The sequence below is a fragment of the Enoplosus armatus genome, chromosome 23 (genome assembly GCF_043641665.1).
Source record: "Enoplosus armatus isolate fEnoArm2 chromosome 23, fEnoArm2.hap1, whole genome shotgun sequence".
In the NCBI taxonomy this organism is placed as follows: Eukaryota; Metazoa; Chordata; class Actinopteri; order Centrarchiformes; family Enoplosidae; genus Enoplosus; species Enoplosus armatus.
In genome coordinates, this window is record NC_092202.1 from 5,388,963 (window position 1) to 5,415,133 (window position 26,171).

Sequence of the window (26,171 nt, forward strand, 5' to 3'; positions counted from 1 at the left end):
TGATGAGTTCAGCGAGAGAGGGGAAGTGAAGGGACACAAAATGATAGAGGGTGGGCCGGGGAAAGAGAAAGTATGATCAAAAGAAAGGGGGAGAGAGTGAAAAGAAAGGCTATAGTGGAGGATACAAAGGAAAGACAGAAGGGAATAAAGAGGCACTTGGGAAGGAAAAAGGAGAAGGAAGCAAGGAAATTAAAAGAGACTGATAGATGAGAGTGAAAGGTAGAGGCACTTGACAAAAACATATGAGGATGAAAGAGGATGGCCAAGAGGCTCAGAAAGACAGAAATAAAGATGAAAGGTAAAGGGAGTGGGGGGGGCAGACAGTTAAAAGAATTCCTGTTCATACAATATTGAGCCTAAACATGAACACTTTTTATGACTGGGGTGACACCCAGCATCAGCAGCTCATTACAAGTCTGACTGAAGTAGAAAACACTTCTTTAACAATTTGACAGGCGAAGAAGAGAACGAGGGAGGAATTGAAAAACAAAAGGGAGGGGAGAGAGCGAGGTAGGGTGAATTAATAAGAAAACAGAAGAAAGCAACAGAAAGAGGGAAATAGCGACAGATTGAGGAATGTGGGAGTGACAAGGGAAATGTGAGAATTAATGGGTTCAAAATAAGTTGAAATGTGATGCAAATATGTCAGTGGGTAAATGGGAAAAGGATGGAATAGGTGAGGGCTGGGCAGCAGCAGGGAACGCTGTGGCTGGACCTTGATAGAAAATGGCATCTGAAACAAACAGACATCAGTCAGAGGAGTGAGACTGAAGGAGAGGAGGGTGGAGAGAGAAGAGTCAGATGTAAAGAGAAAGAGAAAGAAAATAGGAAAAAGTGGAGGACATGTACCAAAATTCCAAAATATGTACTTTTCTCTCTCGCTCTTAGCCCAGAGCAAGCTCCAGACTGCCTCATCAATATTGGATGCTAGCCCCTTAGTACTGTGTTTGACACACAAACACACACAGACACACAGTGTGTATGGCAGGAATCTAATAGTGTAGGGAAATATTTTGGATTAATCATTGCATTGCATTAAAATGTGGACATTTCAGTTTGATCCTGACGTGTTTACAGAAGGATGTCTGTCTAATCTGAAGAGTGACGTCTGAGAAACACAGACAGAATGTTTGTCCTACTGAATTTTAATAATGCTGGCTGAAAAGACGAAAGAGACAGGCAGGAGGGATCCTCTGTTTAGTGTTCAGACAGGTGAACTTGACAGCCCAGATGAAAAGAAATCCAACACGACAGAGTGGAGGGACATGCGCGATTGCACTCACAGGCACATATTACAAAAACACAAGCACACACACATACCTCTGCAGCAGTCTGCAAAAACTTCAGTGCCTCAGTATGTGTGTGTGTTGGCAGAGGCACACAGTGATGCTCCCTTCCTGCAGCACAGCCTCTTGAAGGAAAAAGACAGACTCTCCATCCTATTTATAGTAACACGGCAAGATACGAAAAGGCTCTCTCCACAACAACACCCCTGCTGGCGCCTGCAAGAGTTGTAAGTGGGTTCAAGAGTGTGTGTTGTTGTGCGTCTCTAAGACTGGTGCTAAACTGATTAGGGACATGTGTGTATTCCTCAACATACATGTGTCCGTTTGTCTTTGTGTGTCTACGAACACTCTCAAGAGTAGTCTCCAGGATTGGTTTTTATCTGCATGTAAACAGGACAGGTCCCCGGAGGATGTCCACCCACCACCCCACTAATCCTACCCAGAAGAATAAAAAGACACATTTTATTTTTCTTTCCTTCTCAGGCTCTTGAGGGTTTTTCTCTCTCTTCTGTCTCTCATATCCTCCCACTGTTTTGCTCCCATTTGTATTAATACAGCAGCTGTCTACTGCACTGTGGTTTCGGCAGCCACTAGAAAATGCAATCAGCTAAGAGTGATGCAGTACAAATCTGAGCTGACCCTGAACATCATACCTGCACACAGGCCAGCCAAAAGTAAGTTTCAAAGGAAGCGTTTCCATTAAGTTTGTTTGAAATAAACACGTGGAAGCTGTTACATTTGACTCCAACACATTTTCCCCTTCAAAATAAGCATGTATGGAAAAGCAAGTAACTAAAATGGAAAGAAATAACTAAATGTATGGAAAGACTTAGACTGGTACCTTTTTTAAAAACCTTACTATGTGCTTTCTTGTAGAAAATTGTCTCAAGATCAGTTCATGCACATTTTAATAAAGTCTGTGTGCTTTAAAAAGAAATATACATAGAATACTGTGTGAATACTAGCTAAAGCACTGACCTACTTTTATATAAAAATCTGTATCACCATAAACATGAATTGGAATAACTAAGTTATGAGTTATAAGTGTGCCATGTGCTGTTACCGTATTTCATACAAAGCAGTGAAATGGAGGTAAATTAAATGACTAGCCTGTCTATATTTAAACACACTGAGCAGAGTTTATATTGTGGATATTGTTCCTGTTCCATTGTTGTGTTCTGCTGGGAAATTAACATTAGCCATGAGGCAAATGTTGATAACTCCTGGCAGTGAGAGATTAAGTTTGCTTACTCCGCCAGCACCCATGTGAACAACTTGTCTTTTAGTCACTGTTTTTAGTAAATGTTCTGCTCTATTTATTAATAATAATAATAATAATAACACTGATAGGAAAACTTTAAAATACACTAGTCATAACATTCAGTGTACAATGTTCTGCCTTACCCCCAGCAGGTCTGACGTTCTCTTAAGAGCTTCTTTGTCCACATGGATGCGATGGCTCTCCATGGCTGAAACAACACAACTATTTACTGATTCATTACAAATGTGTTACAATTTGCACTTTATTGTTATTCTGGGACATTTCTTCATGAAACATGCACTGCATCAGGGTGAAAAAACCCTAAAAAAAGGTTTGTAGAATTTTATGTGTGTGGTCCTCACCTGCCAGAACAGAGATCATGTTCAGCTCCATATCTGAGTACAGCTCCCACAGCCCCTGTCTCTATACACACAAATAGTCAGGCAATGTGTTGTGTCTCTATACTGTATGTACAAGTATGTGTGTATGTGTATCAACTAACCTGCAGTTTAGAGCGTAGCTCCATGTTAAGCCAGTGGAGCGAATAGAGACCTGAGATGACCTGAGAAACCTGAGAGAGTGAGACAAATAGAGAAAAAGAGAGTTGTAGGGGAGAAAAATACTCAGCTTGCTTTCTGGAAGATGTTGTGGATTTACTTCCTTGTGTTCAGGGAAAAATAGGGGCAATAGTTACAAATGGGGAATGGATGCTTACATGGAGTATGAACTTTCTAAGAGGTCTCTCGGTCCTATAAAGGACAGATTTCTGAATGTAAATTCCAGCCACTGCCTATTTACTATGATAGTTAGGTGAAGTATTGACTTGTTAAAGTGTCCCTCAACCAAATGACCTGGGCTCAGACCACTGTGCCCTAGCGTCCATTGTGCTGTCCTTCAAGATAATGAAACCCTACCAGCTCCAATGATTTGTTCTGTCGGTGACCCTGACAAACTGGGAATGTTCCTACTTGGATCCAGAAATTCACATTTTAACTAACCTTCTTGGTACCCAGGGCAGGTGTTACATGGGGTATTTTGCAGTGTTTATAGAGAAGGTCCTGGTAGCAAGAGGAAGGATTTGCAGGATCCAGTAGCCACCCTGACACCTGTGGATCCTGGATATGACAGCCTGCCACTGGAGGGAGAAGACAACTTTATGATATTGAGCAGTATTCAACATGCTGTACTGTATGCTGATGATACTGACAACAAAACGTTGGAGATTACAGCACATCTTGTCATTACTGAAATCCATTGTAATAATTCAAGCTGCCTACAGCTACTGTTGTTTGTGAAGGCTGCAACTACAAATGTTCCTCTGTATTGTGTTGTAGTTTCACACAAATTGTTTGTTCCTTGGATGTCTTGGCTGATTTTGTTGATCACACTCAATGGAATAAAGAAATAATGAGAGGAAACTACAAACTTTCAAACAGCCACCTTTCAATGGTTGTGTTTCTACATGTGTATGTGCGTTTATGTATGTGTGCTCTGCCTTGTTTCCAGCTGAGGTCTCGTCTGTAAAACTGCAGAGCTGTGCGAAGCAAATCCTTGGCTTTATAGCACACCACTAGTTGAGCTCTTGATAGCACCTGTAGCAGCATATCTCTATGGAACACAGACACACACATCTAAGTACATAAGCCTTTTTTTGATGGATACAAAAGCACAAACGGACATACTATAAACTCACACTTCAGATTCACACTCACTATCATATTCACTCTCACATCTCTCATACAAACACATACACTTGCACACACAGACCTAGAAAAGAGCTCCTGGCTCTGGTGTGTGTGTTGCTGGGCCCATGCAGGTGTGTGCTCTAGTTTTAAGTAGACCAGACTGTCGTTTGGCCCGAGCGAGTCCTCTGGTGCGCTGCAGTCGAGATTGTTCTTCATCAAAACGAGGAGGCCACACACTGGTGGAGTGAGCTTCTGTATCAAGGATCAGAGTTAATGAAGCAGTAAGCCACGAGAGTAAACGGTTTACACTAATCTTATAACAACTGGGACAGATGCTGAGCAAAAGGCAAAGATTCTTTCTTCCTTTAGAGATGCAAAGGGTAACTGAAACGATTATTTTTTCCACCGTTTTTTCATCTTATTTCAAGAGTGTGAAAGCTGCTCACTTGTTCTGGGTCTAACTGAGTTGTTCCATCTCGGTACAACAAGGTTAGCACCAGCACCTTGGCCTTCCCAGCTTTCTCAAGCATTTGCATCTTCTCGTCTGGGCTCAGCTTCCCAGAATCCTTTACTCTGGGGTCAGATGTCAAGGTTGCAGACAGACAGCAAGCTTTGGATTGGTTCCGGGGCTCTTCACCATTAGCCCCTTCATGAGATATCTTTAGCCCATTTGTTCCCTGGTCAGGTCCACATGTGGCCCGCTTGTGCTTGAGTGGTTTGCAGGTCAAGGTCACAGAAGAGGAGGTCTGTTTGGAAGGAGGGGTTGCAGCTAGGAGTTCAAGGATAGAGGTTTTGGGCCTGGCTCTCTTCAGCTCGTTTACTCCTCCTTCCCCTGCCTTTTCTTGTGAGGAATGAGGTGGCTCCCATTTTGGAGGATGCCTGGTTAGATAGATTTTAGGAGGGGGGTCAGCGTTTTGGTGCTGAAGTACTTCATGCTTCCTCTTTACGGGGAAGGAGGGGATCAGGGGAGGATGATGTGCGTGAGTTTGGGAAGTAGGTAGGTTGCTGTTTTCCATCTTTTTTCTTGCTTTTTTGGCAGTTGAGGCCAAGTCCTGTACTGAGGAGGAGTTTTGTCCAGCCAGTAAAACACTTGAGCTGCTCCCTCTGATGCTTCCATCAGCAGTCTAAGCAACAGAAAAGGTGAACAGTGTGCAGTCAGACATGGACAAAGGAAACAGAGAGAACAGAAGAGGTGGGAATAGATTTAGAAGGAGTCATTCTGCTATATCAGAAGGTACATGAAAACAGACTCTCTCTGTCTGTGATAGTTTTGTTGCATAGAAAATTGATTCATAACAGCAAATCAGTTTAGAAAAGTCATCAGAATTAAGTAAAATTTTCTAGTTGCACATAATTAGCTTTAACACAGAGAAGAATGCATGTCTTATTTAATTACTCTCATTCATGCTCTGCATCTAGTTGGATTATACAACATTTTTGAAAGAGACAATGAAAGCTGAGAAAGTAAACAGGCGAGCAGGTGGATGAGCAAAAAAAAGAGCAAAGAGGGAAGCCAAACAAGCAGGAAAAAGAAAAAAGGAGGATGTGAAGAGAGGACTGTGGCACACATTCAGCCCTCAGCGCTGTGTCCCAGACAAAAACATAGACACTGTCTGTCTGACAGCCTGCCTGAAGTAGTGTCATTCACAATTACTTATTCATTTTCCATGAAGAAAAATATAAAACAGCTAATTTTGGCAGGATGACCATAAATATTTGACACTATCCAATTAGAATTTAAAGGGTTTAATTAACTAATCTGACAGATTACGTGAGTAGAACATATAATATATATATGATCCGTGCTGTAACACATATGTCCCACAGTGAGTATGGCACTGTATGTTAAGCCCTGTGAGAGGTGCAAGTGATAGAGGTCAAAATAGATAATAAATATGGCTTAACTTGATAGAAAAGCATGTAATTACCAAAATGTAAAATGCAAGGTTGTCACCCAACAAAAACGTTATGGTCCCATAGAAGCCAGTGGAGAAGTGGGAGGATGAGAAAAAGGGTGTGGAAGTAAAAAAGGTGAGAAACAAGATGGACAGAAATTTGAGTCCCATCTCCCAAAGGTACACCCTCACCTCCCTGTAACCTTTCAAGCATCTTAAAAACATCTCCATTATTCATACCCGTAACTCCCATCTCTGTTTATGCAAAAGCGTATGCACTTGTGTTCTTTGAAATCTGGGGTATGAAGAGGTATGAAGTTGGGTGTTCTGAGGATTTTCAGACCATGTGTGGGTTTGTGTATGCACACAATTCTGCATGGTTGTCAGCAGAGGGCTCGGTACGTAGGAATTCCTGTGATTCAGCTCCCTGAGGAGAGTCTTCCTCATTTCCCTGTAAACACAACCCGTTTTCCTGCTGACAAAGTCATGAACCCCCCCAGGGAGCTGTGCTACAGGATATAGATAGGCAGGCCGTGGCCCGTAGCCCAGTACTGGGTGCAGGAGAGTGTAAGAGAATGAATGAGGGGAGAGAGAAAGTGGACGGTTGTGTTTGCTGCTGATTGTAGCAATACAGTCTTGCACCACACCATCCTTCCATCTCTCCACCTCCCTTCCTCCCTTTATAGTTCTTTCTCCTTGCTGATCTCTCCCTTTCTGCAATATATGTATCGTGGACTACTTTGTCAGGAGTTTTTTGCTTTACGACTCATTGGGGAGCTATCATTTGTCAGCGTGCTGCAATACTACCGACGGCACCCCGTTTCACACAAGCCAGATTGATTTCTATGTGCATCGGGGAAATAGAAGCCTAATCCTTTTGAAAGCAGCTATTCAAATTTCAGAAATTCTTGGTGTGTTGCTGCTGTACACACTGTTGCCTTTGCCTACGGGGATTACGGAGGTAGAGTGGGAGACAGAAAATAACAGGGAAAATTAAAGACACATCAGTATTTCCGTATAAAAACACAAGCAAACTAATCTCAGCAAGTGAGACACATTTTCCCCAATTAAAGTGTCTATGTGAAGTAGACTTAACAAGATATTTGCCTCATGTCCTCCTCCCATCTTGCTGACTTTAAATCCTGTATCAAAAAAGGCATAAAGGTTCTAAAATAGTATTAAAATATATCTGAGGCAATCAACCTTGCTTTATGTAAGTATAGCTGTCATAATAATATATAATATATATATATATACATAATATATATGTATATATAATAATTGTTCCATAGACACTCACTTGTACGTTGTCATAGTACTGGTGGTTCCCATGGAGACAGGGAGCTCTGAACCCTGACATTTTTGCCCTGCACTCCTGGTACAATGTTGGCGTGGAACAACTTTCTCTACCTGTGTCCTCTAGAATGAAGGAGGTAAGAGCATTTCTATCAGATCATCACTTTTCAGAGACTCCTCAATCAATGAACCCACGCTGTTATGTAAGTAAGCATGTATGGGTGCTTACGCAGTGTGTACGTGTGTGACACGAAAAGGTCGGCCAACGTTAGAAAGCTTGGCTAAGATCAAACTGACATTTTGTTACAACACAACTTGCAACTTGTTTGCGTGTGTGCTGTTGAGTGTGTGTTTGTAGATGTGTTTGCGCATTGTCAGCATTGTCTCAGCAGCTGAGACTCAAGCTCCCTTCCTGCGGCTGTAATGTGAGCAGGCACACAACATCCCTCATCAGTGCTGAGTTGCCTCAGCACTGCTCTGTCATCGCCGCCACTCCGATAAAAGAAAGATGGCAGAAAGCCACCGGCAAGAGTTTGACACAGCTTGAAAAGCTTTAGCACCCCCTAGTACTGTTTTTCCAAGAATAAATTAATTATACTTATGTCTTGGGAATAACAAGAGCGCTTGTTCAAGCACTAGATAGTCTATAGACTATAGATAGTCTTAAATTTCAATGTATCGCTTCCTGTGAGAGTTGTACACACTTGACTTTTAAGTGTAGCTTTATAGACTTTTATGTTGTGGTAGTGCACTTTCTGCTTCCATATTCAGAATCTGAAACTCCACAGACTCCTCCTCATTAATGTAATACAGCAACAGTACTTTGCTGGAAGAGCATTTTAGCAATTATTTGAGTCTCTCTCCCCTTTAAATAGGTAGCATTAATATTGTTTAGCAAGAATTGTTTAAAAAGATCCAATGGCTTAGTGAATTCTTAGTGTGGTTAGCTGAAGCACATACATAGCAAAGTGCTCTAGCACTCTCTAGTGGTAAATGCTGTAAACTGCATATTTGTTGACAGTTCAATCACAGCAGGGTGAGACTGAATCAACATAAAATGTGCATAGTGTGTAGAGACCACAGGTCCATCATGCACTTACCTGTAGGTGTACTCTCATCCTCACTGTCCACAGGTGGCCTCACTGACTCAGCTTTGTCTGTCACCCTCCCTCCTGGCTCAGTGTCTCTTCCAGGTAACTCACTGACTTCTCTATAATCTGTCTCACACTGTCTCTCTCTTACATCATAATAATGGTGCTGTTCGATCTCCATCTTATTTTCAGTGCTTGTATCATTGCCTGCCTTTGTCCTGATCTCTCTTTCTTCTTCCAACCTGACCTCCATCACATCGATTCTTTCCTCTGTGCTTCCCTCCAGGTTATCAGCAGGGCCGTCACCCAGGACTAATTTGGTCTCACACTGCACCAGTGGTCTTTCTGTGTGGTGCTTCTCTCCAGTTTCAGTCCCAGCCTGACCCATGTCCTGAGGGTTTTCAGCTTGGCAGAGGCTCACCTTCTGGTCTTCCCTTTCTGAAGATATTGAGATCTGATTTGGACTGCCAGTATGACATCCCACTGATATCTGTTTATTCTCAATACCAGGTGAATGTTCAACTTCTTTCTCCCGAGGCTTTTCTCCTCCAGTATCACAGTAAAACATTTTGTCCATACTAGATAACAAGTTCAAATTCCTCTCTAAACTAGTGTTCTTATTGGTTCCCAAGAGCCGAATTCCTCCAGTTTCATTGGTTGGTGCTTTCTCATGTAACAGGGTTGCATCCCTATGTCCTCTCTCTTTCCACATACCTCCATGTCCTGTACCTGCCTCAGTCATATTTTCTGAATTCACTATCAGCTCCAGTTTTTCCACAGCAACTAGATTTCTCATTGGCTTGGGTGAATGTGCACCACAGTCTGTTTCCTGTCTTGTTACACATCCACTGGGAAGGAGATGTATCCTTCTAGTTTTGATTGTTTCAGACTGTGGTTGCTCATATGGTATGCCTCCATCTTGTCCTCCACTAGTGGTCTCTTCAGTGGGGTTGGATAGAGGTAGCTTCCACTTTGCTTGACTGTCTGAAGCTACGCTGTCTTCTAGTTCATTTCTGGGGATTTTCCAGCTCTCTGTAACTATCTTTTCTTTCTGTGCAGCTGATGGGTTGTTATCTGTCTCTTCACTTATTTCAACACAGAATGAAACTGGATGACAAGCCAAAGAAGCCTCCTCTCTATGGGTATTAGGGTGTACCATTGTGGGTAACAATACCTCATCAGGACCCTCGTCTTCTGGAGAAACAGTGAGGATGAAAGACGGCCTGATTTCTTCAGTGGAGCTATAAGAGTGAAAAGACAGAGTATGCTAAATTTATAACACATGCTTTTCACTCAGAAAACCGGCAACAGAAGTTCATCAAAACATGCTAAACTTTAGACTGCTTTCCTTTGTGTTAACCAAAGTTAAAGGGAAAATGTCAAAGCAACAATGCTCTCTTCACCCTTGAACATTTTTGAATACATGAATACTCTCAAATGTGTTACATGCATACATACATTAACACATTTAACTATGATAACAACCATAAAATACTATCCCCATTCCCCTTGCTACTTACTTTATCCACGGAGTAGCTTGATGTTCACAAATACTCTCGGGTATTTGGAGGGACAGGGTGTATCTGTCTCTATGGGAGAAAGATGCTGCTGTCTCAGAAACCTCATGCTGAGTGACTGACTGAGCCTGGCTAGTCTGGTAAGCAGGGGGTACGGAGTACTTTCTGTGGGAATAAATCTGTGAGCACTGATAATAGGCTTCCCAGCAGGAGGTGGAACAGGAGGAGGCCTGGGATGACAGGGAGCAGTCTGGTGTCTGCGAGGACTGATAGTAGGCTGAGGTCTGAGAGCTCTGCCACTGGTTGGAGAGGTCATGGTAGGAAGGGGAAAAGGAGGACACCTGGGGCCTGGACCAGGGTCTGAACCATAACATTGGCATTAAGGATTAGAATATTAATATTATTATTATTATATTATTATTATTGCATGAGTACATAAAATCACACCTCAGTTATAAACATTGACTGCTACAGTCCTACCCACACAATTGCATCAATTACATTACACTATGGCTCAAATACTATTATTCTAATGTGCTGTATCAAACTGCTGGCAATTACTGTGTTATTGTGTAAGCCAAGAAGCTTCTACACCAATCTGCTCAAGTAAATAACATCATTCTGACTGCAGCAGAAATAAGATATTAATTAAATGAATACTCTAACTAAAGTGCATGTTTTCATATCTGTGCGTATCCTCTACTGAATCTGGCTTACCGGTCTGTGTCTCTGTCTCTGCTCTCCTCCTGACTCATGCTCCGGCTGCTCTGAGCCAAAGGCTCCCTCTGGCTGCCATAATACCTCTCCACTGCTACACACACAACAAAGGGAAAAACCATAAACTCTCTGGGAACTCATAAAATAAAGATATAAGTATTAAATAAGTCAAGTGGCAAATGTTCTAAGGATTTGAAGCTGTGGGCTTGATAATTAAAGCAAATGCGGGTTCTGTCAATCATTATGATTTGAGTAGACATGTTCCATCACAGGATTTTGTTGACTTACTGAACACTTCCTTCATCACAAATGTTAATTAGCTACAATACTGTTTTCTACTGGTATCAACAATGCCAATCAAATAAATGATTAATTACAAAAGGGTCTGATGACAGTGAATTGCAGGGAAAGAGACACAAGTAATGACACAAATAACACTCTGATGCTTTGATACAGCCTGTTCAGCAGATTAGAATCAGAAATGTTAAGAAAATTACAAGAAACACATTCCCCTGTGGCTTCACATGAAGTCCCTGTTTTTTTCATCATAATAATATATTGCAACACGGTTAAGAAAGATTTTCTATGCTTCTGCCCTGACTGACTTTGTCTGTGATTGTAGGAGTAGTTGTTGCGTCTGGCTGCATGTAGACTGTTGGCCCGCAGAACAGCCAGGATCTTCTGGGCCGCTTGGGACAGAGGTCCTGAGTACAACCTGCTGCTAGACTGCTCCATCTCCTCCCTGACAGAGTGCCTGCTACTCTTTCTCTCTATCTGAGGATCTGTGACTCTTCAACTCTTAATGGCCTAAACAGGACAAAGGGGAGTTAGTTCAGTTTCACACAGACCTGGTTTACATTGGAATTCCCAAAACACATTCAATAATGTGCAAAAAAAAGTATGCTGCTAACCCTCCAGAAATAGACTTCAACAATCTTCAATCACCTCCACAAAGATAACATATTACTTTATTAATCAGATGACTTAAGACAAAAAAAATGACATTTTAGAACATCATAAGACAGAACAAGACATTCAATTCAAAAACTATTTTCTGATTAGTTTATGTAAAAATTGTTTGAAATAAACACACTCAAATGAATCCCAATCATCATATAAGCAGCACTGCTCTCATACAACCAAACTTTTTCCCAAGTTGAGTGTTGTCCCAAAGGTGAGTCATGAAGACTCAAGGGATTGATTGCTGTCTCCTGCACAAACCAAGTGAAGGTCCAGACTTTGAGTAGGATTACACTTGCTTTCAGTGGAGGAGGTTTACTAAGCAAACCCTGCTCTGGCACAGAGTGTACTTTTTAGATCTCCTTATTGGAAGTCCACTCCCTTTGCACATACACCGCACGTTGAGGTTGAGCTGGCTATAAGAGCTCCTCCTTCATTACGGCAGGTTTTACTGCTGCCCTTTCTTCGCAGCCATTTTGCCCTCCAGATCTTCCACTACTTTCTGCAGTAGCCGAGGATCCAAGTGGAAGAAGATGTATAATTCCCTCTCCCGCCTGAGGAGGGCATTGCGCTCCAGCTGAGAACGCTTGGCTTTAACCTCTCCCATGATTTCTTGCATTACATGCTGCAAACTCTGCAGCTGAGAGTCTGCTTCCACCAGCTTTGCTGTCAGCTCCTGTAGAGACAAATGATAAGGGATTAGAAATTACAGTTGAATAGTTGACAACTGACATTAAAACCAGGGCTGCAACTGAAAAATATATTCATTATTGATTAATTTGACAATCATTTTCTTGATTAGCCTATAAAATATGAAAAGAAAGAAAAAATTGCAGACAGGGTTAGCAGACAAAAACACACAACACTGTTCTTGATACTAAAGCTTATGTCATGCAGCAAAGCAGTTCCTCCAGAAAGCCATTTACCATGCAGTGCTTTTATACCCAACATGTGTCTTTTTAATTAAGTGCTTGACATTGTGATAGATGTGAAAATGTGCAAAAGACATATTATGCCACCAGCTTCCCTCACCAATACTGACGAGTAATTTAAAAATCAACTGACTCACATAAAGGATTGCTGAAATGCACTCGGTATGGTTGACCAAGATGACTGTGCATTGAACAAAAGGAAACAAACCCACCTGTGCATTGGGGCAGAGCAGCTCCTGGTCAGTGATGGCCGTTGGACGTACCTGCGGCCCTAAGACCAGCTGCTGGAACTCTGTGTACATTGCCCGGTGGAGCACCTCACGGTCACCGTATAGACGAGCAGCTGTGTAGTACTGCTCACGGCCAGCGCCAGCTAGAGCATCTTGAGTCATTTGGAGGTTGCCTGCGAGTTCACGCGCAGCCTGGTCCAATGCTTCATATGTCCGAAAAGGCTCCGATCGACCATGGTCTGAATTATGGTCAAGGATCTGGAGCAGTCTGAGGAAAGAGTTGCATATGAGAACAAATTAATTACACTCGAAAGTGAGACGGCATGCATTTAAAGAGGGACAAAGAGTGTCATGGGCATAAAGCAGCCTACATAGCAGTATTGCAGAGGAGGTGAGTGAATAATCCTGCATACATGAGAATTTGATAAAGTACACTGGTATAAAAAAGGTTTGGAATTTGTGACATACATGCTTCTAAAATGCTGACATTAAGGAAAAATGATTTATCATCATTTTAGCAAAAGCTCTAAACAGTTTCAGCTCTAAAACAGGTCTGAAGGTTTTTAACCTGCTGAAGGCTGCATCCTTGCAGCTGATGATAGGATTGGCCCTGGGGTTGATAGCCAGGTCGGGGTGTGCCAGGGACTCGATTCTGAGGGTTGCCGCTTCACCTTCCTTTACCAGTCTGCTGTTTACTTCTCCCAGCTGCTTAAAACATGTCCTCCACCTCCTCAACTCCATCTCCTGAGCCAGGTGCACCAGGTCAAAGGACGCCTTCTGGCGTAGTAGGTAGTCTCGTACCTGGGAGGAAAGATTTACATTTCATTTTCCGTTGGCTAATTCTTACTTCCACATTGTCTTGCAATGGCAGGTAGGTGGTGGTTCCATTTCTTCAGCATGATTCTGACTGTACATATGGCTAATGATCAACACAGAGATCTAAACCATAACTTTTATCAGTGATCTATTTAGTAAGGTCACTCATAAACAAAAAAGGTCTAACAAGCTGATCTGTCTACAAAAGACATGTTCTTACAGAAAAATGGGTGATATCACCAACTAACCTGATCCTGTCTGGAGGTGTAATAGTCCTGTCTGGCCAGTTGCAGAGCCAGGTCTCCCCTCACTACTGGCACATTAAGCAGCCTGGCTGACTCCCTAAGGGCAGCAGGTACTGGTCCATGGAGCAGAGCCTCCAGCTCAGCCTCCACCGCCTGAAGCTCCTTCCTTGACACAACCTCACGGACATGCAGTGAGGAGGAGGTGGAAATGCTCTGGTAGAGTGACAAGATAGATATGAAGGAGAGCTTGAGGAAGCCAGGACAGTAGTAACTGAAGACACTATGAGAATGTTTATACTGTTTGCAAGAGACAAAAAATACACCATTTATGTCTGCTTTACCTTGGTATGGGAGGACTTCTCAGAGAGCCAATCCAATCCAGCCATGACACTCTTCTCCTCTGCCATGGCCTGCATCAGTTGGTGTTGAGTCACAATATGAGACCACTGAAGTCTGGCCATCTCTGTCCTCCTGCGCTCCACCACCTGCTCCTCCCTCTCTCTCCCCTCATGCTCATTCTCTTCCTCCTCTCTATCTTCACAAGAACTGAGGTCAAGGACGTGAAAGCGCTCAGAGAATGACGTCTGAACAATGTCAGAGATGCCCTGGAAGAAATGCTTCTGAGTGAAGGCAGTTAGTGTTTTAGTGTTGAGCTCCTCTTGATGCAGGTAGGGATCCAGGGGCAGCTGAGAGAGGACAGTGGGGCTTTTGGAGATAGAAGGGTTTGATGGAGCTACAGGTTCTCCTTTTCCTTTTTGCTTGACTTCAGACTGAACAGGTAGATATGAAGCAAGTTTGCTCACCTCTTCTGTTAGGTTTTGTAATAGAGCATTGGTGTCAGCATTCTGAGCTCCAATGGAAGCACTGGTCTCCTTTAGCTTACACGCAGCGCTTTCCAGCTCTGCAGTAAGTCGTAGGTCAACATCGGCACGGGAGGTGGCAACAACCTGCAACCTGTTATAGCGACGTTGCTTCAGCTCTTTCTCTTTCCGCAGTGCCTGGAGCTCTGCCTCCAAGTCCTCTATGGCCACACCCCCCTCTGCTGCAAACACGGAGGATGAAGATGAGGAAGAGGGCCCTAGGATGTTTGCACTGCTCCCATCTGAAGGTCCAATGGTTTTTAGGACCTCACTCAAGGCTGCTTCATCCAAAAATGGCTTGCCGGATTTCCGTAGCTCCTGAAAAGCCTGCGCCTCCTCCGTGGTGAGAACATTTCCCCGGTTGAGGGTCCGGCAGACAAAGCGCAAGAAGTGAAGGTTCTCCGGGGCACAGTCGAACAGCCAGTCGAACTCAGACGCCTTCAGTGATGATGCACCAGGATAACCTAGACGGCCCAGGGCCTCCACAAACTGGCCACCGTCTAACATGGTGGTTCAGCACTCTGTGCCCCCCTTGTTATTGTGCTACTCAGTCACACAGCAACACAATGTGGATTATGGAGGATTAGGTGAAAACCAATACAAAGAGAGTGAGAGTATATATAGCAAAACATATTCATGATCTTTTAAGACTAGGGATGTCCCAAGATGATTTGCATGATTTGGATCAGGGATAATTCAGCCATTCAAAAACCTTATCAGCTACATAAAGCCTGATCTACAGCTGCTCTTTATTAGTTTGTTTTAGTTAATCCAGCTGTTACAAACACCCTATTGCACTCTATTAAAACTCTGGAACCACTTCCTAACACGCAACATTGTGAGACAGTGAACCACAAAGCAAACAGTAGTAGGCAGTAATATTAAGTAAGTAACTACATTCTCTTAAAGTTAACAATAATAGCTAACAGTTATGATGGATAAACAGGGCGAGGTTGAATACTGGGCTTCCATGGGAATGCTTTCCCAAATTTTGGTACATTTCACTGAGTATTCTGTATCAAAACTGTTCATTTTAATCAGCATGGATAAGTTAAGTTTATAACACCCGTCGCGGCCAAAATTGACTTTTATCAAACGTGATGTTACCATTACGTTATTCACATGTAACATTACAGCAACATTAGCTACAGACGCATATCATAAGCTAGCTAACTAGTTACGCTGCAGTAAAAAACGTCTCTACATTTCTAACAACAGTAAACAGGTGTCAGTGTTTTCGCGGATATATTAATTATAACTGCGATGTACTAAGGTTGAAAAGGGACTAATATTAGCTTCTGTCATCTGGTGAGGTATCGTAACGCTGTCCTCTCTTGTATTTAGCATGCAAGCAGATCCGTAAATTAGAGTTACGGTACGCTAGCCAATGAATAGCTACAAAGTATAGCTAGCCTACTAACTACCAAGGCTCATGTCAGTTGTGTCAAAAGCAATGTGTTTCGTGTGTAATTGTAATTACAAAAGTCTAATTTGTAAACAAGCTGTCACTCCACTACTTACAATTATATTCAGGAACTCCGTTGTTGTTGTTAGCATCCCGTCCTAGCTAGCAAAGTTATCTGCCCGCGCCAAAACATCCAAACTGACCGCACGTCCGCACGCACGGACAACGTGACGTTCTCCGTCATACGTTGGAGGCTGCGTTAAACTTCCAACCAATCAGATTTTACGCTTGACGGTTGACTCCCGCCTCCTCTCCTCCCACGCTTTCAGCAAACCACCGCTGCCTGCTTCTGTCCTCAGTGAGTTCACCACCACACTGCCATTTCTTTGTGGAGAACGACAAACGGTAAGTCACATGAATGAAGCTTACAGGGCTGTATGTAATATAACATACCCAAACGAACTAGATTACCAACTGTTTTAGGAGAGGGGACATCAGTAAACATAAGGCAGACTGGCATTCCACAGCAAGGGAGTTCACTTCTCATTTATGAGCTTGTAGTTTTATACTGTTGGCTTTTTCGAACCAATAACTAGTGTTATCTTACTGGTGGTGATATTCATATCATCTTATACTGCCCATGTACTCACTACAGTATTAAGTATCATGGCATTGTTTTGCAGAGAGGAAATATACCAAGCAAATGTGTGAAAATTATTGGATTTGCTTCTTCCTGTTCTTTATATGTGTGTATGTGCTGGCATGTTTGTGTAAGGTGAATAAATTCCTTTTTAATTACTGTTTTGCATTGCAGGTTTTTACAGTTAACACTACACATGTAGTTATTATAACTTCTGAGCACACAGCCAGGATACTGCCATCTGAGGAGATCCATTTAAGACTTAACAATATAATGTAACTGCTTTAATAAGAAGAAATAAGATTTCTTTTAGCTTGACCCACAGTATCTCCACAAGTTAAATTGTCTTTCTTAATTTTCCCTTTTTCTCACGATTCTAGTATGCTTGTATTTTGTACAGCACGGGGTATGAAATTGCTTTCAGTTTAATATCAAACAACTGCTCTATCTCTCACAGCTGCCCAAAACAAATAATCATGGTCCAAGCTAAGACGTGGATCCTGACCAAGCACTTTGACGGCTTCCCAAAGGACAGCAACTTTGAGCTCAAGGTGGAGGAGCTCCCTGAGCCCAAAGATGGGGGTAAGATGAGTTTTGTCTCTTTATTCTCTTTACTTAGGCTTGAAGAGGAGTGCACACTATTTGTCTTCATTTTGTTCCAAACATTAAACACCAAGCTCTTTAAATTAGTCATTATTTACTTGACCTGAAGAGGGAAACCTCTGTTGTTTAAGTGTACACTTAAACATTGATGTCTCTTTTTGTTTCAGAGGTGCTTTTGGAAGCAGTGTTTCTCAGTGTCGACCCATACATGAGGTGGGTGAATCTGAAAAACATTCTGTATTATTATTGTATAAATCATTCATTAATCCCAAAAATGCATATAAAATATAACATAATGCACTTTTCGCCTTGCCAGGCCGTTCAGTAGGGTTCGCATGAAAGAAGGCGATGTGATGATTGGAACTCAAGTGGCCAAGTAAGGAACACAAACACTTACTCTCTCTCACACACAGGAATGTCTTTCATCTGTCGTGATGTATCGTGCATGCCCGATTTTTACTGAAACAGAACCCATCCTGCACCTGCTATTAATTACCGTAGCCTTTGATTCACAGTGACTGAAAAGCAAAAAACGGACGATTGAAATGTTCTTGGCTGAGTGTTCAGACGCTCAATCTGTTTCAGTGGGAACATTCTTTGTTGGTAAACATGCAGAATAAATTACTTGGTGACCAAACTTTCCAAAGAACCTCAAAATAAACCCATATGTTATGTATTTTATTTACTTTGTTGTGAAACAAAGTGCATACAACTCATCTGCCACATGTTTTCACATCACACAGTTGTCTAGGATACCACAACACACTTAAATACATAAACTTAAGAGTTCTAATTTTTGAGGTTTTGTGTGTTCTCAGTTGATTCTTGTGTTTTGTGTGTATGCCATCCATATGGCTTTAGCCAGCAGCAGTAGCAAACTCTAGCGGGAACAGGTGCGACACACTTGATTGACAGATTACTTTCTTCTTCTGTTTTGTGTTATAGAGTGATCCAAAGTAACAACCCAGCATTTCCCGTGGGAAGCCATGTTGTGGGTCGTTGTGGCTGGAGAACCCACACAGTCTGTGGTGGGACAGACCTCACTCCCATCATGCCTGACTGGCCGCAAGACGTCTCGTTATCCCTGGCTCTTGGTGCCATCGGCATGCCGGGGTAAGACAGATGTTAGGTTGCCTGTGTGGGTAGAAACTCAATGCAGAGGAGTTATATCTGCCAGAAGTTTAAAAAATAAAAATAAGAATAAAAATACAATTAATTTTCTCATAGATATTTTACTGTGACTTGTTTGATGGACATGAAGCTGTCTGAGCTGAATCCTCAGGATAAAACAAATGCACAAAAAAAGTCTGGTTCACTAAGTAAAAGACGCAAAACAAAGCTGCTTTTAAGAGATACAGGAAGTCAGCAATAAGTGTAAATAGGACTATGCTTGGGCTACTCCCATGTGTGAACTATTGTTCAGAAAGAGAATACCTAACCTTCCCTAAGTAAATGTTAGATAAGACTGCTAATCTGGAGAAAGTATTTTCATTTCCCTGCTTATGTTTAAGGCCGGTAAAAGGGAGAGAGTTGTTTCTCAGTTTAGCAGTCTTTCTTTGAGAAAATAAACAGGTAAGGCTCCAGATGTTTTGTCCTGCTGGTGAGTTGAAGTCACCTCATAAGCACTGATAACCTTGGCATGGAAGCAATTACAAAGAGTTTACATTACGAGGATCAAAGAGGCTCCTCTGTGGAGCTGGAGGGGAAAACATATCCTCCTACTTTTCAGGTTTTGATAGTTGGTCATTTTACTCTTTCTTGTCTTCTCCAGGCTGACGGCTTTGTACGGGATAGAAGAAGTCTTGGGACTCCAGAAGGGTGAGACCTTGCTGGTGAATGCTGCAGCGGGGGCAGTTGGCTCTGTGGTGGGCCAGATTGCCAAGATGAAGGGCTGTAAGGTGGTGGGTTCAGCCGGGTCTGATGCCAAAGTGGCTTTCCTCAAAGAATTAGGCTTTGATGAGGCTTTCAACTACAAGACTGTTGGTTCCCTGGAGGAGGCACTGAAGAAGGCTTCTCCAGAGGGATATGACTGCTTCTTTGAAAACGTAAGCAATAGTGGTGTGCAAGCCTGTAAAGTGACCTTGAGCACTTGCTATTTATGCTCTCTTTCTATATTTTTGGCTTAGCTCTTCTCTTTCATGGTTATTGCGTTCATTACTGCTGTTTCGCAAATGAGGGTAATTAAGCTTCCCAGCTTACAGTGTGGGCTAAATGTTTAAAGCTTCATTATTGCTTTTTTTCCGGACTCTTCTTTTAATTTAGGTGGGAGGCCCTTCTTCAAGTGTTGCCTTGCAGCAGATGAAGAACTTTGGAAGAATAGCCGTGTGTGGAGCTATTTCCACGTACAATGACACCACGCCCCAAACAGGTGTGTACTTCTCTACTTTCATTTTCTAGATCAATAGATTAACTTGATACCTGTTTGTGAAAAAATAGTGCAATGCAGTTAAAACAGTGTGTGTAAACAGGATTACAACTTCACGTTCGGATGATTTCATGTCTTTTTCACTAGAGGGCGACATTGCATTACTGAAATGCCAGAGGAGATGCATAAACAGACCTCTTGACAAAATTTGTTTCCTTGGACTACCAATGAAAGTTGCTTTTTTTCTTTCTTCTCCAACCATCTCTCTCTGTCTTAGGCCCGTATCCCCAGCTGACCATGATCTTCAAGCAGCTTAAGATGGAGGGTTTCATGCAGAGCAGGTGGGAGCACAAGCACCCTGCGTCCCTCAAGAGACTGATGGGATGGTTGAAAGAGGTTAGTGACTGGAAACAAATTATAATGATGCTGGATCTAATTCAGATTATTTGTGTGTGTGTGTGTGCTTCAGTGTAATGTTTGTGATTTATTTAATTATGCTGCATCCGCAGGCCAAACTGCAGTGTCGGGAGCACATCACAAAAGGCTTTGAAAACATGCCAGCTGCTTTTATGGGGATACTGCAAGGAGAAAACATCGGCAAGGCTATCGTCGCAGTCTGATGTGGAACGCAGGATCAATAGAGAAGAATCAGTATTATTAATCACTGACACATTATTATAGAATTCATATATGAAGGACTGAGCAATAACACCAGCTATTTTCATATGATGTCATGAACATGATGTCCATGTAGCTCATTAGAGTGTCTTTGTAAACTCAATGACAACACAAGGCGACCACACTCACTCATTCCATTCATGGAGTGAAAAAATTTGATTCTTAGGTTTTAGCTTTAGTTCAGGATTCATTGTTAGAGAGTTAAATCTAAAACCATTGATTCTTTAAAATTCAGATGGTTTTATGAAACTGGATCATTCTGCTTGGTTTGATAGATTTTCTTTGTTGAGGCACATTTATAGAATAAAGACAAAATAAAAGAAATGGACATTTCACTTTGAAAATCAGGAGACACAAATCTGAACATGTCTTCCTCATATGCAGCTACATGTTGGTAACATTGTCAAGACTGTCTGCTGTGCCAGCGAGTACACGGGTGAGCTGTGTAGATCTGCTGCTGACACATTCATACATAATTCAGTATAACGTAATCAACTATGTGCTTTGTATTTAGTGAGAGCTTTTGTATAGGTAATAAAAAGTTTGGGCTTTTTGAACATTTTCTTTTGACATATATCTCACTTATATATATCTCACACTTCATATGTCAGGCTGTGCGTATCTATACAGTATAAATATGGTATTCATTTATGCATGTCCTATATTTAAGGCCTGAGAACAGGAAACAACATATTGAAGATGTGTGCTCCTTTCAATCCCATAACGAGTGGAGTCTAGACAATAGAGCAGGCACTTCCTGCTGCCAAGTGCAGCTTTTTGTTTGATCTGGAAATAGACTATAATTTTAGACACTAATTTGAATTTCATAAGGTTGTGGTGGTGAACGCCCCAGCTCCATGGTTACATTGGAGGCTGTTAGTCCAGTAGAGTAGCACAAAGTTTCCCACGTTGTAGAGGTGTGGAGTGTGCATAGAGTTAACATGGAGTGAGTGAATAAAAATGTTGATTTTTTTTTTTTATCTAAAAGTAGTGAAAGATTGGGTTCAGTTTTTATATTGAGTGGGTGTAAAGACAACAATCTGCAAGAGACAGCTTGTTGGAAATGATCAAAAACATTTGTTGCACAAGAAATGTATACTTTAAGGAAATATTGTAATACTACTGCAGACGACCTAAATGTGAAGGTTTAAAGGCTACAAAAACAATCTAGGGTGATGACATAATGACGGCAAGTCACGTACACGACGTTGCGTAAGTGTATTACTACACTGCGATTGAGGTGCGCTGACTCAGTCGTTTACGGTAAACCAAGAATTTGTCAAGTCATTGTGACTTGAATTAGTTTAAACTCTTATACAATAACAAATTACCATACAAGATAATGTATTTTGGTAAGTAAAACACCAACAATCAATTATCGCCCGTATGGTTAGTGCATATATTTTGAATAAGGTCAGATTTGTCTCGACTGTTCAGTCAAACGGAAGACAAAATGTTACATTACAAAGGTGGAAGAGGCGGAATAAAGTGAATATTCCCGGATCATCTTGTTTAGTTTCCGGATAAAAGCATGGCAACACCCAACAGCGTCAAACACTATGGTGTACAGAAATGGGAATGGGGGAAATATGACGTCACTGATAACCTTCAAAACAAACGTATTCATCAGAGAAAGCTTTGCAGAGCATCATACAGAATCAAAACGAGCAATATATTAATTGTGAAATGCGTACGGAATGACAATGTAGTTAAAGCACGTTGCACGTGCACAGCACACATCCATCGCTTTAACGCTGTATACATTACCATTGTTTTCAGTAATTCGCTTAGCAATGACACACTTTTATTTTGTAAAGCACTGTAAAGTACACTGATTTCCGCTGTGGTTGAGTTGCTTGATGCAACCGCAATAATAGCGCAGCGTATCCTCTGAAAAACGAGCATTCTCAAAGTTAGCCGCTCGTTAATCGTCAAAGGCGCGATCACTCAACAGTTATCATGGTTCGCGAAGTGGAAAGTTTGGTAAGCTGTATCTTGTTTGTGTTTTGTGTTGTTTCCGTAGCGGTTATCGTTGTTAGAAGCCGCCTTTGTTAAACATTAGGTTAGTTGATGTTTTATGTTAATAACGTTCGATGATGTGGGGCTTCCACCGGCCGGACTGCCGCGCGCCCGTTTCCCCCTCTCGTGACTCATTGTGAATCAGGTTTATTTTCCAGGATTTAGCCTGTTTGGTTGACGGACACGAGCCTTAAGTTAGTAGTGGAAATAAAAAATAACATAATGTCCAGAGTAAAGCTATATGTTCCGATGTCGCTTAATGGTCAGTGAATTGGTGATTTAGCATGAATAACGTTGGGTTGATAATGTCAGCCGTCACCGTGTGTGTGTGTGTGTGTGTGTGTGTGTGGCTGCGGGCTTTTGCCATCTTGTAGACGACACTGAAGTTAGTTTCCGATTGCACAGTTAAGTGGAAGAATTTAAGGGAAACTGAACTTGCAGTGCTGAGCGACCGATCGCTCCTCAGAGAGACTAAAGATTATTTAAAACAAAGTTTCAGATTTGTGAAACTGTGAAAACGTAAAAAAAAAAAAAGGGGGGGGGGGGAGATCTCACTTTTCCTTTAATCGCTGAACCGCAAGCCACAAATCGGAAGCTAACTTCAGCTTCGTTCAGGACTGTACTTATACTTAACGACACTGCATAATGTCGACGTGACGTTAGTTTTAAATGAGGCCGTATTGACGGCTAATAATCGCTAATAGGTACAGATACTAAAATGATTGGTGTTAGCAGCTGTAAGGACTTATGTAGCTAACGTAACGTAACGCTACTGCAGGTTGGATAGCAGGCCATACTTGTCCACTGTCAGTGTTTCAGGACGGTAATGTAATTTCCTGTTGCGGAGCACGTTTAACACACATTTTACTGATTTAGCCCGACTGATAAGCTATAAAACCCGTTGAGCAACACGTCCATTTACGTAGTTTGCAACCATTATAAAAAATAAACCCCCAAATGTTACTTAATTATGTAGTTTAACACAGGTGTAGTAATAATGATAATTGGTATTGAACGTAGTCGTTGACATTTGGCTCTGATATTATAGTTAATTGTGATTTGTGAGGTATTTTATTAGGGGAAGAGTCATTTAGTTTAATATCCTCTTATTTTGGCATCTGTCCTGGTCACACTCTGGACCTGCATTGACTTTGAGTGTAACTGACTTCTAGCTGTAAGGAGTGTTTAGCAGCTTCTCAAGTGATTATTTTATATCCCAAAGTCACAAAAAGAGCTGTAAGGGGACTCTCTATAAAAGAAACCTCTGAGAGACCCCTGGAAGAAGGAGGGGATCCCTCTTCCAGGAGACACAGCAGTGCTATAGGTGTCATAAATGCAGAGTAAACTAAAGAAGCAGTGTTTGAAGTATAATGTGGAAAAATAAAATGATGTACAATTTTGAATTCAATAAATGAGCTGCCTTTGTTTGAAGCCTGTGTGTGATGTGGTCTGGTTGTACTATAAGTTCAGAAAACGGCATTTCTGTCTGTTACACGGCACTGAAAGTGAAAGCTTTCAGGTATAATGAAGGAAATGTTTAAACTACATCACTGACCAAATAAATAACTGCAGATGATGATCACGAGACAAACGGCCGGCAATAAGTAAAACAAATTGCATATCAGAACAGCGTTGCTTTCCAAATGTAAGTGAGTTCAGGTTAGTTAATCACCATCGCAAGAAGTTACAGACATTAACGGTTTTTATTTTCTGTAGGCGGAATTCAAGGCCATCCTGAAGGAAGCTGGAGACAAGCTGGTGGTGGTGGACTTCACAGCCACGTGGTGTGGCCCCTGTAAACAGATTGGCCCAGTATTTGAAGTAAGTGGATGGTTTTGGCCCTCAAGTCTCAACCACAGCTGGATGATGTTTGTGAGATTATGTTCATGAGGTCTGTAGATTCTTCTTCTCACAATCGTATGGCAGCGGACGTTATGTACACTCTGTCATTCATATCTGAATGCTCACTGATCGACTCTCTTGCAGAAAGAGTCGTTAGAACCTGAGAACGCGAACGTGATTTTCCTGAAAGTGGACGTGGATGAGGCTGAGGTAAGCGTGCCATTTCTGTTTTTATTTCAGTTATTGTTTTTTTTAAGTCTGACAGACCAGCAGGTTTACTACAGCTGCTGCTAGCACAGACACCTCCAACACATAGCGTTCTTCTTCTCCTCCATATAGCCGTGTGTTAACCACATATTTGAGCATTAGAAGTCAAAAGACTGACATGCACATCACTTCTACAGCTAACAGCTGATCATTTGTGGGAATTGTAAAGGAAACTCTGGTGTTTCATGTGAGAGAAGGATGAAAGTAATTGTCCTTTTTCTGGTGTTGTTGGGGGTCATGTCAATAATACTCGAAGCAATGTGGATTATTCATGAAATCCATTTCACCAGGCCACGTGGAACCACAGCTGGCTCATGTGACCAAAGTTTTTCTGTCTCAGTGCTACAACACAGCAATGTTAAAGGGAGAGGCTCAGGTGTCCTGTTCATCCAACAACTCACAATAGTTTCCTGTTTATCGTCTTGTATCTGGATGCCTGAAACAAGTCCGTCACGTGCATGTAAAAGCTGCCAAAGCCTGTATAAGTTACTCTACTGCTTGCTTGAGGGGAGGGGAGGCCCTGTACTCGCAACACAACACAGTTTTGTTGACCTTCCAGTTCATGTTGGATGCTTCACACATGTATTGGACTGTTTGACTCATGCATGTTCACTTGAATGGTCCTCAGTAAAGGGCATAGAAGTGTTGTTGACTTGGTCCATCCATCTTACTGTTTCCCTTTTGCTCTTTTCAGGATGTGAGTTCAGAGTGCAAAATTTCTTGCATGCCCACATTCCATTTTTACAAGAATGGAGCGAAGGTAAGTGTTGCATGAAAATTAATAAACATTGACATATTATTACCACATATTATTATTATTTTTTTTAAGTTGTAAGGTGTTAGCAAACAGAAGCTCATTTACACATCCAGCAGATACGGAGCAACATTCATTTGAGTCGTGTTGGCCACCTGATGAATCCCTGAAAGAAATATCTGGCTCTTAAGCTGCTAAATGCTCCACTTTGTTCACAGGCTAATCTCAAAATGTGTCTAGACCATTTACAACAAATATGCCCATTTAAGCAAGTTTAGTGAATCTATCACTAGTATGAGGTTTAGGATAGGAGATGGAGAATGCTCTTGCATGAGGCCCAGTGTGGATGAGGGTGGAGTTTGTGGGCTATAAAACCAAAACAATGATCTAAAAGAGAAAAAAAAATAATAATTTTAATAGGCACCATAGATCTGACAGGAACTGTTGATTTGATCCATAGTAAATGCAAAAATATTGTATCATTGTGTGATTTTTATTTTCTGTAATTTAAAGTTGTTTTCTTTTTTTAATCCTCTTGTCTTTCAGGTGGATGAGTTCTCTGGTGCTAACAAAGCTACACTGCTGGAAAAACTGGCAACTTGGAGAACATAAAAACCACAGTAGCCACTGTTACCCTCTGTACATACCAAAGAAATCCCAGTTCCCATTTTATGTCCAATAACCATCAGGTCTTGTATTCCACCCATCATGTACTGGTTACATCCTGTAGTCCTGTCAGCTCAGTGTCTGTATCAACTGTCTCAACAACTGGATGAAATTTGATTAAAACCTGATGACCACTTTTAA

The 26,171-nt window shown here is 41.8% G+C and overlaps 4 protein-coding genes across 4 annotated transcripts in view; 2 read left to right on the forward strand and 2 right to left on the reverse strand.

Moving 5' to 3' along the window:
* Positions 1-11,483, reverse strand: part of poln (polymerase (DNA directed) nu) — a 48,292-nt gene extending 36,809 nt beyond the window's left edge. The window contains exons 1-13 of the mRNA XM_070930209.1: positions 11,354-11,483; positions 10,749-10,842; positions 10,155-10,391; positions 9,700-9,755; positions 8,524-8,952; positions 7,428-7,546; positions 4,679-4,978; positions 4,315-4,484; positions 4,043-4,155; positions 3,573-3,682; positions 3,050-3,169; positions 2,910-2,970; positions 2,691-2,755 (exon numbers count right to left, since the gene is read on the reverse strand). Of these exons, the coding sequence (XP_070786310.1) occupies positions 2,691-2,755; positions 2,910-2,970; positions 3,050-3,169; positions 3,573-3,682; positions 4,043-4,155; positions 4,315-4,484; positions 4,679-4,978; positions 7,428-7,546; positions 8,524-8,952; positions 9,700-9,755; positions 10,155-10,391; positions 10,749-10,842; positions 11,354-11,483 (2,004 nt within the window). The remainder of the gene's footprint in view (positions 1-2,690; positions 2,756-2,909; positions 2,971-3,049; positions 3,170-3,572; positions 3,683-4,042; positions 4,156-4,314; positions 4,485-4,678; positions 4,979-7,427; positions 7,547-8,523; positions 8,953-9,699; positions 9,756-10,154; positions 10,392-10,748; positions 10,843-11,353) is intronic.
* A 265-nt stretch (positions 11,484-11,748) lies between these two features.
* On the reverse strand, positions 11,749-16,355 carry haus3 (HAUS augmin-like complex, subunit 3). Its single transcript, XM_070930210.1, has 6 exons — positions 16,313-16,355; positions 14,273-15,334; positions 13,935-14,144; positions 13,439-13,671; positions 12,904-13,138; positions 11,749-12,384 (listed from the first exon to the last, which is right to left on the reverse strand). Exons 2-6 carry the CDS (start codon positions 15,296-15,298, stop codon positions 12,157-12,159), a joined length of 1,932 nt encoding a protein of 643 aa, XP_070786311.1. The 5' UTR covers positions 15,299-15,334; positions 16,313-16,355; the 3' UTR covers positions 11,749-12,156.
* Positions 16,356-16,582: 227 nt separating this feature from the next.
* Positions 16,583-21,025, forward strand: LOC139305909 (prostaglandin reductase 1-like). Its single transcript, XM_070929857.1, has 9 exons — positions 16,583-16,601; positions 17,294-17,418; positions 17,607-17,652; positions 17,756-17,815; positions 18,385-18,552; positions 19,211-19,484; positions 19,702-19,807; positions 20,082-20,200; positions 20,314-21,025. Exons 2-9 carry the CDS (start codon positions 17,313-17,315, stop codon positions 20,422-20,424), a joined length of 990 nt encoding a protein of 329 aa, XP_070785958.1. The 5' UTR covers positions 16,583-16,601; positions 17,294-17,312; the 3' UTR covers positions 20,425-21,025.
* Positions 21,026-22,319: 1,294 nt separating this feature from the next.
* On the forward strand, positions 22,320-26,171 carry LOC139305939 (thioredoxin-like). Its single transcript, XM_070929889.1, has 5 exons — positions 22,320-22,465; positions 24,218-24,322; positions 24,488-24,553; positions 25,305-25,370; positions 25,911-26,171. Exons 1-5 carry the CDS (start codon positions 22,442-22,444, stop codon positions 25,974-25,976), a joined length of 327 nt encoding a protein of 108 aa, XP_070785990.1. The 5' UTR covers positions 22,320-22,441; the 3' UTR covers positions 25,977-26,171.

Coding starts and splice junctions, on each gene's coding strand:
- haus3 (XM_070930210.1), bottom strand. CDS start 15,298: ATGTTAGACGGTGGCCAGTTTGTGGAGGCCCTGGGCCGTCTAGGTTAT. Junction 13,672..13,934: donor ACACCTCCAGACAGGATCAG/GTTAGTTGGTGA, acceptor CTTTCCTCCCAG/GTACGAGACTACCTACTACG. Junction 13,139..13,438: donor AAGGATGCAGCCTTCAGCAG/GTTAAAAACCTT, acceptor CTCTTTCCTCAG/ACTGCTCCAGATCCTTGACC.
- LOC139305909 (XM_070929857.1), top strand. CDS start 17,313: ATGGTCCAAGCTAAGACGTGGATCCTGACCAAGCACTTTGACGGCTTC. Junction 17,653..17,755: donor AGTGTCGACCCATACATGAG/GTGGGTGAATCT, acceptor TCGCCTTGCCAG/GCCGTTCAGTAGGGTTCGCA. Junction 18,553..19,210: donor GGTGCCATCGGCATGCCGGG/GTAAGACAGATG, acceptor TGTCTTCTCCAG/GCTGACGGCTTTGTACGGGA.
- LOC139305939 (XM_070929889.1), top strand. CDS start 22,442: ATGGTTCGCGAAGTGGAAAGTTTG. Junction 24,323..24,487: donor AGATTGGCCCAGTATTTGAA/GTAAGTGGATGG, acceptor ACTCTCTTGCAG/AAAGAGTCGTTAGAACCTGA. Junction 24,554..25,304: donor TGGACGTGGATGAGGCTGAG/GTAAGCGTGCCA, acceptor TGCTCTTTTCAG/GATGTGAGTTCAGAGTGCAA.